Source organism: Micromonas commoda, chromosome 7, assembly GCF_000090985.2.
Source record: "Micromonas commoda chromosome 7, complete sequence".
Classification (NCBI taxonomy): Eukaryota; Viridiplantae; Chlorophyta; class Mamiellophyceae; order Mamiellales; family Mamiellaceae; genus Micromonas; species Micromonas commoda.
In genome coordinates, this window is record NC_013044.1 from 1,257,399 (window position 1) to 1,275,658 (window position 18,260).

Sequence of the window (18,260 nt, forward strand, 5' to 3'; positions counted from 1 at the left end):
ATACGATACGTGACCTTCGTACCTTCTACTACGATAGCTAGCTAGTTCACAGCATCGACTTGCACCGCAGCGCCCACTGCACGAGGGAGTTTTTCCTCCCGTAATCGGAACACGCCAGCACCCCGCCAGCGACCAGGTCCTCGTACGCCCTCGCCCTCGCTGCCCTCGCCGCCCCCGCGTCCATGCCCCCGCCTCGCCCCGCCGACATCATCGCCGACTCCGCGATGGCCGCCATCTCCGGCACGATGGCGTGGTCCACCAACGCGAGCAAACCGAACACCAGCCTCCGGAGCGAGGACGCCGCGTCCATCGACGACGCGTCGCCTCTCCCGTCCAACGCGACCGCGCGCTCCGTCGCGGCGGAGGCGGCGAGACACGGGAGACGCGAGCCGAGCTCGCAGTGCATCGCCACCGTGCCGATCGCCGCGACGAACGGCTCCGCTGGGGTTCGGTGCGGGTACATCTCCAGCGCGCGGGTCAGGTACGAGTTCAGGAACCACGTTTGCGTCACGCGTGAACGGCCGTGCGAACGGAATATCGCCACCGCGGCGACGTGCGCCGCTCGGACGAGCGCGTCGCGGCCGTGCGCGAGGCACCTCTCGACGCACGGCAGGACCCGGGCGGCTAGCACCCGCGCGCCTTCCTCGGCACCCCACTCGGCACCCCCGGTTGGGTCGGCACCCCCCGAATCCTCCGCGAGCCTTGCCGCCGCGTACGGCAACAGCCTCAGGAGTAAGTGCGTCCGGGATCCCAGCGCGTCGTCGTCGCTCCACGCGACGCCCCCGCCGCAAACGGCGTCGAGCTCGGCGACGGGATCCGGGAAGAGCGACTCGCACGTCGCTCGCGCCAAACGCGCGGACCGCACGTCGTCGTCGGACGCCAACGCGTTCGCGACGTCTCGCAGGAGGGTGGCGTACCTCGGATCTGGCGTCCTGGCGAATTCCAGCCGGGCCAAGGCGTCGATGGCGGCGAGCGCCGGGGAGACGTCATCTGCGGATGAAAGTAAAGGGACGCCGCGAAGGAGCCCTAACACGGTGAGGAACGGGACCTGGAACGCCGGGTGCGTCGCGGAGGCGTCGAGCGATCGCTGCCACGCCGTCGGGGCGATCGATTTGAACCCCCGGAAAGCGTCGTGCACCGCGACGGCGAGCTCTCGCGCTCGAGCCGCGAACGAACGAATCGAAAATTTGACGCCGGTTTTTGGCGAACCGCCAGCTGTGAAACCGCCGCGCAACGCGTGAAGCTCCGTGACTCGCTCGGCGACGAGCGTCGCGATCGCGGGCGCGCGCTTGGCGAGCGGCGCGCGCGCACACGCCGCGACGGACGCGGACGCTCTTCCCGGATCCGCCCTCGTCCTCGCGGACGCGAGTAACGCGTAGGCGCCCGCCGCGGACGATCTGTTGGTACCGACCGAGATGGCGTCGAGCGCGTCCCACTCGACGTCGGGGGGGACGGCGCCGGACGCTTGGCACCGGACGAGCGCGAGCGCGCACGACGTCGCGATGGACCAACGTCCGAGCGCCGCGTTCGCCGCTCGTGCGGCAACGTCCCGGGGTAACCCTCCCTGGCTGGCGGTCCGCGCCTCGACGTCGGCGCCTTCGGTCGGGTTCGAATACCCCTCGGCGGCCCACGCCTCGGCGACGTCGCGCGCGAGCTCGAAACACCTCCCGCCGCCCGCGGGACACGACGCGAGCGCGACGCACGCGCGGATGGCGTCCGCGCCGACGTCCGCGACGCGATGCCACGCGTCCGGCGATCCGCGTCCGGGCGGCGGAGGCGCGCCCCGCCGCGTCGCAAGCTGTAAACCCGCGGCGACGTACGACGCCGCCGATCGACACTCGTCGGGGCGTAGGGTGAGATTCAAACTCGCGAGGTTCAAACTCGTCTCGCCCGCCCCCTGGTCGATCGGCTCGCCCCGGAGCACGGCGCGCGCGACCGCCGCGAGCGACGCCGCGGCGTCGGGGAACGTCGCCGCGGTCGCCTGCACCGCGCGCGTGAGGAGCAAGCCGGACGTTTGCGAGGCGACGGCGTCCTCGGGGCTTTCGTTCGAGCCGGTCGTTCCTCCGACCCGATAGCCTCTCCACGCCGGGAACACCGACGCGCACAGCTGTGTTATGTGCACGGGATCTTCCGCGGCGGACGCGGCGTAGACGAAAGCCGCGACGAGCCTCTGCGCGGACGACTCGGGACGCGTCAGCGTCCCCGGGTACGGCCCGATTCCTCCTCCTCCGCGTACTCCTCCTCCTCCGACTCCGGTTCCGATTCCTCCGTTGTTAACGGCGAGGCCCGCGATCCTCGCGACGTCCCTGAGCGCGCCAGCCCTGGTCTCCGGCGGGCACAGGGGCGCGGACGCGACGCACGCCAGCGTCAACACCGGCGTCGCGCCCAGCTGGCTCACGACGAACGGTGCGTTGGCGAGCTTGCGCCCCGCGCCGTCGTGCGCTCGCGTCGCGTGTTCTCGAATCGTTCGAGCGACGGCGCCGAGGATCTCCCTCGCCTCGGACGTGCCGCCGGGGTGCCGCTCGCTCCTCCATCGCGCCCACGTTCCGAGGAGGATGGCGGCGAGGGACCAGATGTCCGACGCGAGGGACGGCGAGGACGCGGCGGTGGCGTTGGCGACCGCGAGGGCTTCGAGGAGGAAGCGCGGGGCCTCCACCGGCCACGGGTCCGGAATCCCGAAGCGATTGGCGGCGAGGAAGCGGAGGGGCGCGAGGGCGACCGCTGGATCGCGCGCGAGCGACGACGCGGCGTCGTCCAATGCCTTCTTCGCGGATGAGGCGGACGTGCCCGCGGGGTTAAACGAGACGTCCTCGAAGGGCTCGCCCAAGGAGAGCTCCAGGGGCGTGGGAATCATCGCGAACGAACGAAGTCTACTTTAGCGTGGGACTCCCGTTCGCCTCGGTCGCGCAGTCGGGTTCGTCGGCCGGCGACGCCGCGCGCTCGGCCTATCGAGACATCGCGTCGCCCAGAGCGCTCCGCCGGCAGTGCGCGCGCGAGTTCCCGGGACGACCCGCGCGTAGCGTTGTGCGCCCAATCCAAGATCCGGGAAATTATGTGCCAGTCGCGTCATCAGGACACAGCATGTAAAAATTTCAACAGCACCGAACACTTACGCCCCTGCTACGCCATGCTCTGCATCGTGTCGTACACCGCCGGATCCACCTTGAACACCGCCAACGTGTCCGCCGTCTCCACCAGCTCGAACAGCCTGCCCGCGGCTCTGTGGTACGTCCTGTGCGTGGGCGACGCGGGAGTCTCGCTCGACAAAACTTTCGCGTCCACCTTCAGCGACTCCAAGTCCTCTCGCGTCCAGTCGTGCCAAAAAACGACCGACCCGCGGCGAAGGTACGGGAGTATCGCGAACGCGCACGCGTTCCTGAACCTTCCGTCGATGAGCACGACGTCGTACGCGGCGACGCCGAACCGGCCCGGGGCTTGGACGTACGTTCGCATCGCGTCGTGAAACCCCGGGTGGAACGAGGACTTGGTGGACTCGGAGGACTCGGAGGACTTGGCGGCCTCCTTATTAGCTGGTTCAGCGTCGAAAGAGTAGCCGTGGCCGTCGGGATAGCCCCACGCCTCCAGCGCGTGACCGGCGTCGTGGCAGAACATCTCCCAGCGGTTTGCGCGCGCCATGCACGACGTCTCGGGCCACGCGCGGACCTGCTCGCACCACTCGACGGCGTGCTCGACGGTGAACGTCCTGCGCGCGTGGGTGCCGAACGTCGCGGTGGAGCCGCCGCTGCCCCACTCGAGGTAGAGCGCCTCGCCGGGACCCCACGTCGAACCCTCGTGCGCGCCCGCGAGGTACTTGAGCATCAGCGCTGTCTCGCGCGCGGTCATCGCGGGGGCGTGCGACGACGCGTCGAGAACGTCGTCGCACCGCGGGCCGAGCGCAGAGTCGCCGGAGTCGCCAGCTGTCGCCCAGGACAACTGAAGGGACTTTTGGTCGCGTCGGACCCTGACCGCGCGGGGCTGGAACCCGCGCGCGTGCGCGAGCGCGACGAGCGCGAGGGTGCCGACGACGCAGCACGTGATGCATCGACGCGCGGGACGCGCGTCGCGGGTCTTCGGGGAGACGAGAGGGGCGTACTCGTCGGTCATGTCGCGCGGGAGGAGGGTGCGCGGCGAACGCCCCGGGCTCGAGCTGTCAAGCCGCCGCTGGCTGGGGCGTTTTCCGCGCGAGTCCCTTCGGTTTGTTCCGATGACTTTTATTGTTTCCGACGGTTGGGCGCGTCGCCAGTGTCGGTCGCGCGCGGGTCATGGCGGGCGGCGCGACGAAGAAAAGCCCCGGCGGGGGCAAGCGGGGAGGACCCAAGCGCGGCGCGACGGGACCCCCGCGGCCCAAGTGGGGGGTCAACGCCAAATCCTCGACGAAACCGGCGCACGGCGCGCCAGCGGACGTCGCCACGGTGGAGACTGGCGCTCGACTGTACCGATCGTACGATCCCGCCGCGCTCGGGCTGTTCAAGACGTGCACCAGGGTGGATTGGACCGATAACGGCGAGGCGCCGGACGTCGGGGCGCCGTCGTCGCCGGACGGGCGGCGCATGACGCGCGTGAGCGCCAAGCGGGGCGCGCTGAGCAGCCTAGGTGCCCTGTCGCGCGCGGCGCATCTCAACGGTTGGCGGGTCCAAGTCACCGGCGACGACAGCGCGTGCGACGTATACTGGTGCGCGTCGTGCTCCGCGCATCAGCTGGAGAGCCTCTGCGCGGGTCTGAGGGAACGCACGAGGTTCCCGGCGAGGGAGCAGGTCAGCTTCAAGACGACCGCGTTCGTGGCGGGAGAGCCGGTGACGCGCGTGCTTCACATCCCGTCGCCCACGAAAAACGTGACGAGAGGGGACGCATCCTCCTCCTCCTCCTCCTCCGCCTCGTCGTCGTCGAGGATTCCCCGCGCGCCGTCCGAGGCCGAGTCGACGGCTGCGACGGGCGATACCGGCGCATCCCTCGCGCTGACAAGGCTCAAGGCATCCAGGGCGACGCGCGCGAAGGCTCCGGCCGCACACGCAGCCGTGCCGCGAAGGCTCAGGCTGAGAGTCGCCAAGTTCCCCGGCATGAACGACGCGTGTCACAAGGTTCTGTTCAGCAAGCTCATGAACCGGGCCAAGGCGCTGTTCCCGGCCGAGTTTGCGTTCTGGCCGGACACCCTCATCCTGCCGGACGACTGGCTCGCCGTGGCGGACGCGTTTGGGCAGTTGGGCAGTGACAACCAGCGGGACCCGCCGCTTGGCGTGCCTACAAGTATCGGGAGTAATAAAGGCGCCGATAAACGACCCAAGGAGAGGAGGTGGTTCATATGCAAGCCCGACAGGGGTTCGCAGGGCGCGGGGATATTCCTCACGGACTCGCCAACCGACCTCGAGCGCAAGATACGCGCCAAGTGCCCGAAGGTGCTGTACAAGAACGGGCTCGGGGGTTTGTTCGGCGCGGGCGCCAGGGTGGGCGGCGGCGACGGGCAGGACATGGGATCCAACGCGGCCAGGCGGGCGGTCAGCGGCGGGGCCGGCATCGGCGGTTCAGCGAAGCCCGCGTCGACGAAGCCCGGGTTTGGGAGCCACGTCCCCGGCGCGACCCCCCCCGGCGGTGACGCGTCGACCGCGGTGGGCTACGTGGTGCAGAGGTACCTGCCCAAGCCGCTGCTCCTCAACGGCTTGAAGTTCGACCTTCGGCTGTACGTGCTGCTGCTCGGCACCGAGGGGTTCCCCGCGTTCCTCAGCAAGGAGGGCCTGGCGAGGTTCTGCACGGAGCGGTACCAGGCTCCCGACGACTCGACCCGAAACAAGACGAAGAGCTTCCTGACAAACTACACCCTCAACAAAAAATCCGAAGGGTTTGTTCGGTCCGACGAACACGACGGCGGCGCCGACGGCAGCAAAAGATCTCTCGCGTCCGTCATGCAAGAGCTCGCGGTGGACAACGGTGCGGACGTGGACGCGCTGTGGTCCAGGATCGAGAGGATGGTGGAGGGAACGTGCGGCGCCATGCGCCACGCGTTGGAAGATTCGGCGGAGAGCGTCGGGGTGAGCCCGGAGACGTGCTTCCAAGTGCTGGGATTCGACGTGATACTCGACGAAAACCTCGACCCGCACCTGCTCGAGGTGAACGCCGGGCCGAGCCTCGCCATCGACAACGTCGTGCCCGTGGACCCGAGGGAGGTGCGCAAAGGGCACTACGCGCCGAGCAAACCCGCGAACTCGCGGTTCATGGACGCGTCGCCTGTGCTTCACGAGTGCGCTTCGCTCGACCTCGTCCCGGACGTGTGCTACTGCAGAGACGGGGGCGGCGCGGCGCACGTCCACGAGCTCTCCGCGGTGGACGCGCACGTCAAGTCCTCCGCGCTGGCGGGCGCGTTGGAGATTGTGCGCAGGGCGCAGAGGGGCGGGCGGCTCGGGACGGGGGGCGGCGAGGGGACACACGCGACGTCCGGCGCGGCGGCGAGGCACGGGGGGTTTCGCGGTGTTCGCGTATCCGACGGCGCGGGGGCGGGGTGGTGGTGCGACCAGCCCGAGGAGATCCGCGCGCACGTCGCGTACCGACGACGGCGAACGGCGGCGGCGTCGTCGTCGGACGGGGGGTCTTGGTCCGGAAGCCCGGTTTCTTCTGGACGGACGGACGGACCGGGGGATACCGCCGCCGACTTGGACGCGATCGACTCGGCGATCGCGCGCGAGTCCACCTCCGATTCCCCCGGAGCTTTCGCGTCGTCCCCGAGCGACGCGTCATCCCCCGGGGACGCGTCGCCCTCGGGGACCCTCGCTCGAAACCCTACACACTACCCTAAACCCAGGCTCAACCCGGAGGAAGACGTCGGGTGGCGACTCGCGTCGCTTTACTCGCGAGCGAAAGTCGCGTTTGTTCGCACGCTCGAGGCGAAAAAGACGGAGGGCGGTAGCAGAGAGCGGGAGCAGTCGCACTCCAAGCTCAGGCGCGCGCTGACGATGACGGGCGCGATGTCGTCGTCCGAGGTGGACGTGACGCTGATGCGTTGGAAGGGTAAGCGAGCGCGGGCGGGCGGGGCGTTTCCCCACTACATGGATCTCGTCTACGAACTGGCGTCGCGGCTGTTTCCAAAGGCCCCGGGCGCCGCCGCGGTGGGATCCGTGCTGGACATGTTGGACGACGCGGAGCTCGCGGCGCAGGCTCCCGCGTAGGACTCGCGGCGACACGAGGTGTATGCGGTGTCACACGATGCGTTGTCGTAACACCAGACGATGTTGTAACACGAGTTGTCGTTGTAACACTTAACGCGAGATAGGGATCGACACCGTCTACGCCTTGTCCTCCGACGCCTTCGGTTTCTTCTCCTCCGCCCGCAGGTCAGCCGCCCTCGTCACCAGCTCCGCGAGCGCGACGTCCTCCGCCCCCTCGTCCACACCCTCGATCCACGCGCTCTTCAGCAGCTCACCCGCGGCGGCGCGCTTCCCGGGCTCCTTCACGAGACACGTCGCGATAAACGACGCAAACTCCGCGGAAAACGCGTCACCTTCGCCCAGCCTCGGCGGCGACTCCTCCACGATGTGGTCCAGCAGATCCCAAAACCCGAGCGCGCAGCCGTCCGCGCCCTCCTTCTCCAGCGGACCGACCGTCCACTGTCCCGGCTCGCTCGGCGGATACGGGAACCGCCCCAACGCGCACTCGAGCAGAGACAGACCGAGCGACCACACGTCCGAGTCGAAGCCGTACCCCAAACCGCCGATTCGCTCGGGCGACATGTACGTAACCGTGCCCACCCAGCTGTTGCACTTGGTCACCGAGTTGGCGAGCTGGCCGCTGACGCCAAAGTCGCTGATCTTGACCCTGCCCCGTTTATCGACCAGCAGGTTGCTGGGCTTGACGTCGCGATGGATGATTCGCGCCGTGGCGTGCAGGTACCCGAGTCCCGCGACGATCTGCTTCGCGAACCCCGCCAGCTGTGTCTCCGGGATTGCGCCGATGGCTCGGGTCACGTCGGAGAGAGATCCGCCGTCCATGTAGTCCAGCACGATGCTGATGGACCCCTCGGAGAAGAACGCCGCGTGGTAGGGCACCACGTGCGGGCAGTCGCAGCTGTGCAGCGCCCTCAGCTCGGAGATGATGTTCTTGCGAACCTCCGCCTGCACGTTCATCTGGACGATCTTCCTCGCGAGGATCCTACCGGTGGGTCGATGGGTGACGCGCTGCACGACGCCGCTGCCGCCGCGTCCGACGACGTCGATGACTTGCAGGTCCTCGAGCGCCATGTCGAACGACGCGCCGCCGTGCCCGCCGCTGCCTTCGGAGGTGGTGGCGCCGTCCGCGGACCCCGGCCGGGCGTCCGCCGCGCCGTCGCCGTCGCACTCGCCCCCCGACTCCTCGTCAGCACCCTCCTCCTCATCCCTGGACGACGTTGACCGCGCGCGATCGCCCAGCTCCCGAGATTTCCCGCCCCGCTTCTCGCCGTCCTCCTCCGCGGGGGAGAGCTCGCGCACCGCGCGCTTGGCGCCCGTCGGCGTCGCGACCCCCGCGCGCTTGGCGCCCGTCGGCGTGGGCGCCGGCGCGGTGGGCGTGCCCACGCCGGAGATGCGAAGGCCCCGCCTGTCGATCTCGAGCTCGCCCTCGCGGAACGCGCCCGAGTCGGTGAGGTCGTACGGGCTCGCGTCGTCGTTCGCGGTGGGCAGCGAGATGGTCACGTTCTTGCGGTTGAGCGGCATCGCGGCGAACCCGGCTGGATCGTCGCCGCCGCCTTTCTCGACGCGCGGCGTCGCTCTGCCCGTCGGGATTTCGATCTGGCGCCTTCGCAGGGAAAACGCGTGGCTGCGGTTGCGTTGGATCACACCGCCCGGTCGAGGCGGGTCGCGGTCGCGGGGATGAGCGCGCGACGGACGCAGCGCGCGTTCACGCTGGACGATGAGGACGACGACTACGACGTGTCCTACGTGCCCGGCATATCCGCGCCGCCGGATGCGTCGACGTCGCCGAAGTCGCCCGCGAAGGCTGCCGTCGCCTCGCACATCGGCTCGGGTGCCTTGATCAGGAGCACCACCGCGGCGGAGAGGATCCAGGGACGGTTCAGGACGTGGATGAGGGAGAAGCGCGAGAGGCTGAGAAGCGCCGCCGCGCGCGTGGGGGCGGCGGCGGCGGCGTCGTCGTCCTCCGCTGGAGGAGCCGCGGGCGGGGCGCCGTCGACCCCGAGACCGCCGCCCGCGCAGAGGTACGCGCGCATCGACAGCGACAGCGACAGCGATTCGGACCACGAGGACACCCGCGCGGCTCGCGCCAAGCACCACCGCGCCGCCAGCGCGGGCGCCGGTCGACCCGCGGGGCACGCGCCCACCGCGGACGGCGTCGCGGCCGACGACCGGCCGGCCGACGACGACGAGCACTCGCCGCGGCGCAAGCTGGTGAAGTGCTCGCTGCTGACGCTGGCGTGGTTCGGGCTGAGCACGTGCCTCGCGCTCTTCAACAAGGCTCTCTTCGGACAGCGCAAAGGAGGGTTCCCGGCGCCCCTGTTGCTCACGTCGGTGCAGTTTCTGATGCAGTACCTCATCGCGGCGGCGACGCTGCGGTTCGTGCTGCCGCGAATGCGCCCGCGGAGGCCGATACCGTGGGGCGTGTACCTTCGGCAGGTTGCACCCGTCGGCGTCGTCATGGGCATGGACATCGGGCTCAGCAACCTGTCCTTAGTGTACGTCACCGTCAGCTTCTACACGCTGGCCAAGACGAGCTCGATCCTCTTCCTGCTGGCGTTCGCCTTCTGGCTGCGGCTGGAGCCCGTGAGCTTGAGGCTGACGGCGGCGGCGCTGACGCTCACGCTGGGCGAGGTGCTCACGGTGCAGGGCGAGACGCAGTTCAACGCGTTGGGTTTCTTCCTCGTCATCGCGGCGGCGGCGTGCAGCGGACTGCGTTGGGTGCTCTCGCAGCGGGTGCTGCACGCCAAGAACGGGCTGGAGGGGACGGGTTTAAGGCGGAGCCACGGGATGCACAACCCGCCCGCGATGCTCAGGACGATGATGCCGGTGATGTGCGGGGTGGTTTTCGTGTTTTCGTGCTTCCAAGAGGACTGGTGGGACACCGTGCCCGGGTCGCCGTGGCTCGACGACCCGAGCGACCTGTTCGTGGACGGTGGCATCACGCTGTTGGGGGCGCTCATGGCGTTCTGCATGTCGATGGCTGAGTTTGAGCTGCTGAAGGAGACCAGCGCGGTGACGGTGATGGTCATCGGCACGGCGAAGGACGTCGTCACGGTGGCGTGCTCGATACTCATATTCGGGGACGTGTTCGGGTGGGAAAATTTCTTCGGGATGTGTTTCGTGCTGGCGGGCATAGCGGCGTACAACTACCACAAGGTGTTGTGCGCGAGGGAGGAGCGGGAGGCGGAGGCGGCGGCGCTGGCGACGGAGATGGTCGTCATGGGCGGAGGCGGCACAGCTGGCGCGGCGGACGCAGCCGGCGTCGGGTCGGTCGGCGGGGTGTCCGCGAACGGGGCGACGAACGGGGAGTACGTGCCGACGGTGACGATGCGGAAGTTCGGCAGCTCCACGCCGAGGCTGCCGACGAGGCGGGTTTGATCGCGACGCGACTCGTTGTGTCGACAAATACTGGTGTTGTTAAAGTTTATAAACGAGGGAGATGTTGCAAACAGAGACGCATCACACCTCGAGCGTGGGCTCGACCTCGTCCAGGATGGCCTTCGCCGCGGTGAGTTCCTCGCTGCCCTCGCAGTCCGGGCCGTGTTCCTCCTGCGTTCGGTGGTTCGGGTGGGAGGCATCGGTCAGTCACGGTGCTGTTTTGGCGGGCTCGGCGTCATTTTTTATTTGGGCACCCGTCGGCGAGTGTCACGCGAATTTCAAAAACGGAGCGTCGGGATCTGGCGTCGCGCGTTCGCCCCGGGACTCACCACCGCCGCGAGGAGGTCGTTGAACGCGCTCTCCATCCTCGATTTGCAGTCTCCTATCATCATGGTCGACTCCCCGAGCACCTGGTCCTGCTGCTTGACGTCGTGCGGGTCCCTGCCTTCGGCCTTCATGGCTTCGAGCTTCTCCGTCTCCGTCTTCACCTCCTGCTCGTACATGGCGAGCTCCTTCCTGACGCGGGTCATGACACCGGTCTTGATCTTGAGCGCCCTGAGGGCCTCCTTGTTGTCCGCCATGGAGTCGCGCGACGTGTGCGTGGTCGAGCGGCGCGCGTCGGGCTGTGCCACGGGTTACGCGGTGGCGCTGGGTCGGTTGGCTCGGGCGGTGGTCTGTTGACCTGGGCACTGGGATGCGCGCCGCGCGCTGACGGCACGAGCACGAAAGCTTCTGGGCCCTTCGTTCAACATTTCCTCGCACGAGGGTTCACTGCTTCCGACGCGCCGCGCGTCTCCACACGACGTCCGAGCCGGCCTCCTGCATGGTTCTCGAACGATACCCGTCCTCGACGGACGACGCCCGCGCGACACGTGCCCCCCGCGAGTCGCGGGGGACGCACGGAGGCGGCGCGGGCATTTTCCGTGTCGCCCTTCTTTTCATCGTCCTGTGCCTCGCGCCTCGCGCGGCTCGCGCGCAGTTCAAAAGTCCGGGCGAGAGCTGCAGCTCGGACTCCGATTGCTACCAAAGTACGATGTGTGCCGGCGGAGTGTGTTGCTCTGATAATCGATGGAGAGAAGGGATGGCCAACTGCACGAGGTGCGGCAGCTACTCATCGGTATACTCACCCTCAGGCAATGTAATCAACTGCGTCGAGTGTGCAGCTGGGACCCAGTTGATGGCTACTGATTCATATCAGCATGGCAAATGCGACGATATCTGTGACACCTCGTTGGAATACAACAGCGGAATGGATGGATTACAATGCGCACCAAAGAAGAACGCTGGAACTTGGTGCGGAAGCGACGAGCAGTGCCTATCCGGGAAATGCAGTGGGAATTATTGCTGCAGTGACGCGGCGGTCGCTCAAGGCTGCTCCATATGCACGGCGGGTTCCGGGGCATGCTCCACTTTGAAAAGTCCGGGCGAGAGCTGCAGCTCGGACTCCGATTGCTACCAAAGTACGATGTGTGCCGGCGGAGTGTGTTGCTCTGATAATCGATGGAGAGAAGGGATGGCCAACTGCACGAGGTGCGGCAGCTACTCATCGGTATACTCACCCTCAGGCAATGTAATCAACTGCGTCGAGTGTGCAGCTGGGACCCAGTTGATGGCTACTGATTCATATCAGCATGGCAAATGCGACGATATCTGTGACACCTCGTTGGAATACAACAGCGGAATGGATGGATTACAATGCGCACCAAAGAAGAACGCTGGAACTTGGTGCGGAAGCGACGAGCAGTGCCTATCCGGACTTTGCGCCCAAAATAATTACTGTTGCGACTGCGACGCGGCGACGGCTGACGAAAATGGACAGTGCTGCTCTTTCTGCACACAGGGCAGCGGAACTTGTGCAGCGCGCAGCCCCACTGCAACTTGCCCATCCGGCCAATGCCTGAACGACACGTACGTCGGAGGCTCGCCCGTCTCGAGCGGCCAATCACCCGCGGGCAACAACAACTCGAGCGCCGGCAAAAACAACTCGAGCGGCTGTTCGTCAACCAAGCTCCTCGCCGCCGGCGGCGACAACATCACCTACTACGGCGACTACACCATCCACACGTTCACGTCCAACGGTACATTCCAGGTCACGCACGCGGGACTGACCTCCGTGGAATTGCTGGTCGTGGGAGGCGGCGGAGGGGGCTTTGAGTATTACGGAGGAGGTGGTGGTGGTGGGCAGGTTGTGAACAGAACCGGAAGAGCGGTCACGATTCAGGCTTACAACGTCATAATTGGCAGAGGCGGCAATGGCGGTGATTTCAGTACAGGCACAGACGGGGGGTCGAGCTCCTTTGAGGATGTATCTGCTGCGGGCGGTCGCTTGAATCGCCAACCATTATCCCATGGTGGATACAGTGGCTCTGGAAATCCTGGTGGAACTTCTTCATACGGCTATTGTTGCGCTGGTGGTGGCGGCGGCGCAGGGGCTGTTGGCGGTGTCCCGTATGGTGGTCCGCAGGGCCCGTCTGGCGGAAACGGCGGAGATGGACTTCCATCTGATATCAACGGCACTACGACCTTTTACGGTGGGGGCGGTGGTGGTAAAAGCGAGGGCTATTATGGCGGCGACGGCGGACGGGGCGGAGGTGGAAAAGGTTATTCCAGCTGGCATGTGGAGGGCATAACACCCGCACAATCAGGATTGCCTAGCACGGGTGGTGGTGGAGGCGGAAGCCCTACAGGGAGCCCTGCTGGTTCGGGAGGCTCCGGCATCGTCATCGTCCGCTACAAGCAACTCCCTGTCTGCGTGAACCAGGAGAAACAGTGCGGCACCGACTACTACCACGACGGTTCGGACTGCGTAAAGTGTCCGGCGGGCACGACGAGGCAACCCGGCGCGGCCAACAAGTGCACACCCTCCGGCTCGGAAAATGCCGACAAGGACAACAGCGGCAACAGCGGCAACAGCCCAGCGCCGGCGCCCGCCGAGTCTAAGAAACGACAGGCGGAGGAGAGGGCGAAGAAAATGAACGCCGGCATCACCAACCCGATGCAGAAGAAAAAAGCCGACCTGCTCGCCGCCGCCGCCATCGGCGGCGACAAGGTGAAGAAGCTGAAGTTCGCCCAGCCCGTCCAGGCTGCCTCCCCGGACGACGCGTGCGCACAGGCGTACGACAAGGCTGGCGTGAGATCCAGCCTCGGCGCGTGCGTCGCGACCCAGACATCGTCGTCGGGGCGTAAGCTTGTCGCGTCCCAGTACGACGTCGAGCTCCTCTTCAGCTCCGCCGAGGTTGACGACGCGGCGCTGACGGAGGCTGTGAACTCGCTCAAGGCGAACGGTCTGGAGTCGACGACGTCGAGCGTGGACCCCATCGAGGAGCTCAAGACCGTCCCGGGCGTGGACGTCACGGAGCTCGCGACTTTCGAGACCGAGGCCAAGGCTGCGGCGGAGGAGGCTGAGGCGCAGTCGCCGCCTCCGGCGGCACCGCCGCCGCCGCCCTCGCCGCCGCCGCCGCTCATCTTGGACGAGGACGATCATGCGCCGGGGCGTGCGGGTGCGCTCCTCGTGACGGCGTTCACGTCGCTCGCGTGCGTCTTGTTAGTGTAAATACGTCCCATCGGGGTTAGCGGGCGATCGATCGATGTGAATATTCAATCTCGCGAGAGTCACTCCTCATCACTCGAAATCGTCCACGATTTCCGGGAGCTCCCCGTCGCTGTCGCTGTCGGAGAGCTGCACCTGAACCGCCGCCTTCCCGCTTCCGAGGCTCGGCCGGACCTTCGGCTCGGCCACCTCCTCCTTCCTCGTGTCCACCTCCACCTTACTCTCCGCGACGTTCTTTCGCTTCGCCGCCGCCTTCGTTGCCTTCTTCTTCGCGGCGGCGGGCGGCGGATCGAGAGCCGGGGGCTCCGCCGCAGCTCCGCCGCTGAGTCGCCTGGACCTGCGCGTGGGAGACGTCGGGGACACGGGCTCGGCGACGGGTGCAGCCGCGGGCTCCGGTTCCGCCGCGGGCTTCTCCTCGCGCTCCTCCTCTTCTTCCGCTCCTTCGTCTTCCTCCTCCCCGGCCTCCTCCTCCTCCTCCTCCTCCTCGGCCATTTCCTCGGCCATTTCCTCGTCTTCCCCGTCGTCTTCGTCGTCCTCCCGATCAACCTTTCGAGCCTTCGCGGGTGGCTCCTCGTCGGCACCTCGCTCGTCGCCCCACGAGGGCCCGTCGCCCCACGCGATCTCCCGCCCCGCGCCTCCGCCGACGTCGCCGTCCCATCCCCCGCCGTCGTCGCCGCCGCCTCCGTAAAGCAGCTCCCTCGGCGGCGCGATCGCCCGGGGATGCAGCGGCGGCGCCGCGGGATGCACCACAGCCTCCAAGCACAGCATCGCCCTCCCCGCGACGCGCGCCAGCGCCGGGTCGAACGTCCTCGCGCGTCGGAACAGCGCCGACGCGAGCGCGAGGTTCGTCGGTCGGAACGGCCTCGGAGCCAGCACCGACGCGAGCAACGCGTCGTACGCGGCGGCTCTCACCGCCAGCTGTGCCGGCGTCGAAGCCTCCAAAAAAGCCGGAGACGACGGCGGCGCCGTCGCCTGGGCCACCGCGGCGGACGCAGCCTCCGCGGCGGCGGCGTCCGCGAGGGTGCGAACGCTCGGCTTGAGCGCGGCGCCCGCGGAGGTGAGCACCGCCTCGAGGCAATCGAGCGCGGCGGCTCGGACCGCCGCCGTCGCCGCCGCGAAGCCGCCGCCCGCGACGCCGCCGCGCCTGTCGATGAGCCCGCCGGACGCGATGTACTCCTCCATCTCCGCCGCGCCCGCGGTACCCCACGCGCCGCCCTTGCCCTTCTTACGCTTCTTACCGTCGGTCGTCGACGTCTTGGACGCGCGGCGAGCGGCGGCGGCGGCGGATGACGACGCGCCCGGAGCTCCCGACCCGTCCCAGCCGAGGACCGCGTCGCGCGCCGCCGCGGGGACGACCGCCGCGGCGAGGTCCCCGGCGACGGCGCCCGCGCCCATGCGACGCGCGGCGGCGGCGGCGACCGCGTACATCGCGACGCGCACCCCCGCGCACGTTCCCCATCCCCCGCCTCCGCCGACGCCGCCGCCTTCTTTTCGCCTCCCCGACCCGTCGCCCCGGCGAAGGCACGAGTCGACGAGCCGCGCGACCGGGCCCGCGAGCGCCGTCATCGCCACCCCGCCGCACTCCACGAGCGCGACGACGACGTCCGCCGCCGCGACGTGCGCGTCCGGGAGCGCCGCGAGCGTCTCCACCCGAAGCGCAATCGCCGGAAGACCCGGCGCGGTCGACGCGCCGGCGCCGTCGCAATCCAGCGTTCGCCGCGCGGCGGCGAGGATGAGCTCCGCGGGGACCGGCGCCGCCGCCGCGGTGGGCAACGCGGTGCGCAACATCGCGGCGATCACGCGGAGCATCGCGATCGCGCGTCGAAGCGCGACGGGCGACGACGGGCGACCGTTGACGCCGTCGATCTGTGTTACGACGTCGAATCCAATCGGCGGCGGCGGTTCCTCCCCCGCGGGTTCGAGCTTCGCCTTGGAGCTCGCGCCCGCGTTCATCGGCTCCGCGCCCTCCAGCGCGAGGTCCAGGTTTAAGTGCACCGCGATGAGCGCGCGGCGGCACGTGGAGCTCCACGCGCGCGCGGAATCCGCGGGCGCTCCGCCGGCGTTGGCCGTCGGCGCCGAGCCGATTCGTGGAAACGTCGCGACGCAGCTGATGACAGATTGATGCACAGCTGTGTCGAATACACCGCCCTCCGAGTACGCGGCGCGCACCAGGGACCGCTCGAGCGCGTCAGCTTTCGGCCTGAGCGCCGCCGGGTGGCCGACGAGCGCGGCTTTGATAAAGTCCAACGCGGCGGCGGCGGCGTCCGGGTCGGAGTCATTGTCATCGAGCCACGCGAGGATGGCCGGGAGCGCCCTCTGCACGACGACGGCGGCCTCTTTGCGCACGCCCGGGACGTCCATCATGGCGCCCGCGCGGCGTAGGATCTCACACATGGCCCGCGCCGCGGCGACCGCCGCGACGGTCGCGTCGGCGGTCTTGTCGGGCTTGACCAACCCCTGCAGCCGTTCGCCCCATCGCGCGAGGGACGTGACGAACCGCCTGGGCGCGCAGTCGCGCGCGCATCTGCCCAGCAGCGTCGCGGCAGCCGCCCTGGAGGCGAGGTCGCCGCCTCCCCTCGGATCGCACGCGCGTTCGACGTGCGCCACGAATCGGTCCAGCGCCTCGGAGCCGTCTTCGATGGCGTCGCGGTCCGCGCGGGACGCGGCGTCGTGCGCGTCGATGGCGTCGGCGGCGGTGAGGCAAAAGGCATCGAGCGCGCGGATGGCGGCGAGCGACGCGGCGGGATCCGCGAGCTTGGCGGGGGTGAGCTGGCCGGGGAGCGCGCGGAGGATGCGCGCCCTCGCCGCCAGGCTGTTTACGTGCGCCGATGCCTCCATCGTCCGCGCCCTTCTCTTGTGCCGGCGTCGGGGCGGCGGGGGCTCATCGTCGCAAACGAAGCGGTCGCGGAGGCTAACACTTACTCGCGCTGCGAGCTGACAGGATTTTAAGACGGGATTTCCGGCTCCTTGGGCGCGCCAGAGCGACGGGCGCGGCGCAGGGTTTGGCGCGATCGAGCGGTCGCGATGGCTTCCATGGCGCTCCCGAAGCGTTCCACGCGCGGGATGCGCATGAACAAGCTCCTGGAAGACGAGGACAGCGCGGACGAGGAGTTTTGGAATCAGGACGCCTTCGCCGAGGAGGAGGGCGACGGGGTGTACGAGTCCGAGTCGGAGAAGGAGGACGTCTTCGACTCCGACTTCGACGAGGACGAGTCGTCGTCGGACGATGAAGAGGTCCACGTGGCGAGGGAGCGGACGAAGAAGGTGCTCAAGGCGCCGGAGCGCAAGCCGGTGAAGCCCGAGGGCGGCGCGGGGGCGGTGCCGAGGAAACCCAAGGCGCCGAGGGTCAAGCCGGATCCCGCGCTCTTCGGGATCCCGATGGAGGACAGCGAGGCGGTGACGTGGGAGGACGGCGTCCGGAAATCGTCCCGCGCCATCGTCAAGGACATCCGGAGCAAGTCGGAAGCCGCGCGCGAGGCGGCGGCGAGACGACCGGCGCCCAAGCGGGATCCCAACCAGGGCGTCTACAAACCAGTGACCCAGGCGGAGATCCTCGCGGAAGCCGCGCTCACCGAAGTTCGAAACCTGGCGGACCTGGAGCACCTGCTGAACATAGAGGAGGCGACGAAGAAAAAGGCGGAACGCGTCAAGAAGACGCACACGCACCCGTGCCTGCGCGTCAGGAGCGTCGCGGTGGACGCGGTGGACGACGGCGACACAGCTGGCGGCGGGAGCCGCGAGTCGAGGACGACGATCGAGCTCAGGTTCGGAGCGGCGACGCCGCCGCCGTTGGGAGCCGCGGCGCCCCGCGCGCCGCGTCCGGCGACGTGCGCCGTGACTGGCAAACCCGCGAGGTACATGGATCCGCTCACGGGTCAGGGGTACCACGACGTCGCCGCGTTCAAGGAGCTGCGGCGGCGGCGCGAGACTGGCGGGGACGACGACGGGCTCGGGGAGGACGAGGAGGACGACGATGGGATCGGGGAGGAGGAGGCGGAGGAGGATGACGGGCTCGGCGACGACGACGACGACGTCGAGATGGAGGCCGCCGCGCCCGAGCCGTCGCCCGTGAAGCGTCCCATCGCGCCGGGCGGAGGGGCCGGGGCGAAGAAGGCGAAGAAGGCGAGCCTGAACGACCTCGCGGCGGGGAAGGAATTCCCACCGCCGACGGAGTGAGTTAC

At 68.5% G+C, this 18,260-nt stretch overlaps 9 protein-coding genes across 9 annotated transcripts; 4 read left to right on the forward strand and 5 right to left on the reverse strand.

Annotated features, from left to right (window-relative positions):
* Nucleotides 1-46: 46 nt before the first annotated feature.
* Nucleotides 47-2,854, reverse strand: MICPUN_60349 (predicted protein; the record flags this gene model as incomplete). Its single annotated transcript, XM_002504037.1, has 1 exon — nucleotides 47-2,854. The coding sequence occupies one exon, from the start codon at nucleotides 2,852-2,854 to the stop codon at nucleotides 47-49; it is 2,808 nt and encodes a 935-aa protein (XP_002504083.1).
* A 266-nt stretch (nucleotides 2,855-3,120) lies between these two features.
* Nucleotides 3,121-4,104, reverse strand: MICPUN_60350 (predicted protein; the record flags this gene model as incomplete). The annotated part of the gene is made up of 1 exon (XM_002504038.1): nucleotides 3,121-4,104. One exon carries the CDS (start codon nucleotides 4,102-4,104, stop codon nucleotides 3,121-3,123), a length of 984 nt encoding a protein of 327 aa, XP_002504084.1.
* A 158-nt stretch (nucleotides 4,105-4,262) lies between these two features.
* On the forward strand, nucleotides 4,263-7,154 carry MICPUN_60351 (predicted protein; the record flags this gene model as incomplete). Its single annotated transcript, XM_002503688.1, has 1 exon — nucleotides 4,263-7,154. One exon carries the CDS (start codon nucleotides 4,263-4,265, stop codon nucleotides 7,152-7,154), a length of 2,892 nt encoding a protein of 963 aa, XP_002503734.1.
* Nucleotides 7,155-7,271: 117 nt separating this feature from the next.
* On the reverse strand, nucleotides 7,272-8,672 carry MICPUN_83440 (predicted protein; the record flags this gene model as incomplete). Its single annotated transcript, XM_002504039.1, has 2 exons — nucleotides 7,272-8,210; nucleotides 8,451-8,672. 2 exons carry the CDS (start codon nucleotides 8,670-8,672, stop codon nucleotides 7,272-7,274), a joined length of 1,161 nt encoding a protein of 386 aa, XP_002504085.1.
* A 684-nt stretch (nucleotides 8,673-9,356) lies between these two features.
* MICPUN_69601 (Drug/Metabolite transporter superfamily) lies at nucleotides 9,357-10,310 on the forward strand (the record flags this gene model as incomplete). The annotated part of the gene is made up of 1 exon (XM_002503689.1): nucleotides 9,357-10,310. A coding segment is annotated over one exon (954 nt), but the record flags the coding sequence as incomplete, so codon positions are not given.
* A 300-nt stretch (nucleotides 10,311-10,610) lies between these two features.
* MICPUN_60354 (predicted protein) lies at nucleotides 10,611-11,110 on the reverse strand (the record flags this gene model as incomplete). Its single annotated transcript, XM_002504040.1, has 2 exons — nucleotides 10,611-10,700; nucleotides 10,859-11,110. The coding sequence occupies 2 exons, from the start codon at nucleotides 11,108-11,110 to the stop codon at nucleotides 10,611-10,613; spliced, it is 342 nt and encodes a 113-aa protein (XP_002504086.1).
* A 1,711-nt stretch (nucleotides 11,111-12,821) lies between these two features.
* Nucleotides 12,822-14,084, forward strand: MICPUN_108691 (predicted protein; the record flags this gene model as incomplete). The annotated part of the gene is made up of 1 exon (XM_002503690.1): nucleotides 12,822-14,084. A coding segment is annotated over one exon (588 nt), but the record flags the coding sequence as incomplete, so codon positions are not given.
* A 67-nt stretch (nucleotides 14,085-14,151) lies between these two features.
* On the reverse strand, nucleotides 14,152-16,917 carry MICPUN_60356 (predicted protein; the record flags this gene model as incomplete). Its single annotated transcript, XM_002504041.1, has 1 exon — nucleotides 14,152-16,917. The coding sequence occupies one exon, from the start codon at nucleotides 16,915-16,917 to the stop codon at nucleotides 14,152-14,154; it is 2,766 nt and encodes a 921-aa protein (XP_002504087.1).
* A 186-nt stretch (nucleotides 16,918-17,103) lies between these two features.
* MICPUN_60357 (predicted protein) lies at nucleotides 17,104-18,255 on the forward strand (the record flags this gene model as incomplete). The annotated part of the gene is made up of 1 exon (XM_002503691.1): nucleotides 17,104-18,255. The coding sequence occupies one exon, from the start codon at nucleotides 17,104-17,106 to the stop codon at nucleotides 18,253-18,255; it is 1,152 nt and encodes a 383-aa protein (XP_002503737.1).
* Nucleotides 18,256-18,260: the final 5 nt, after the last annotated feature.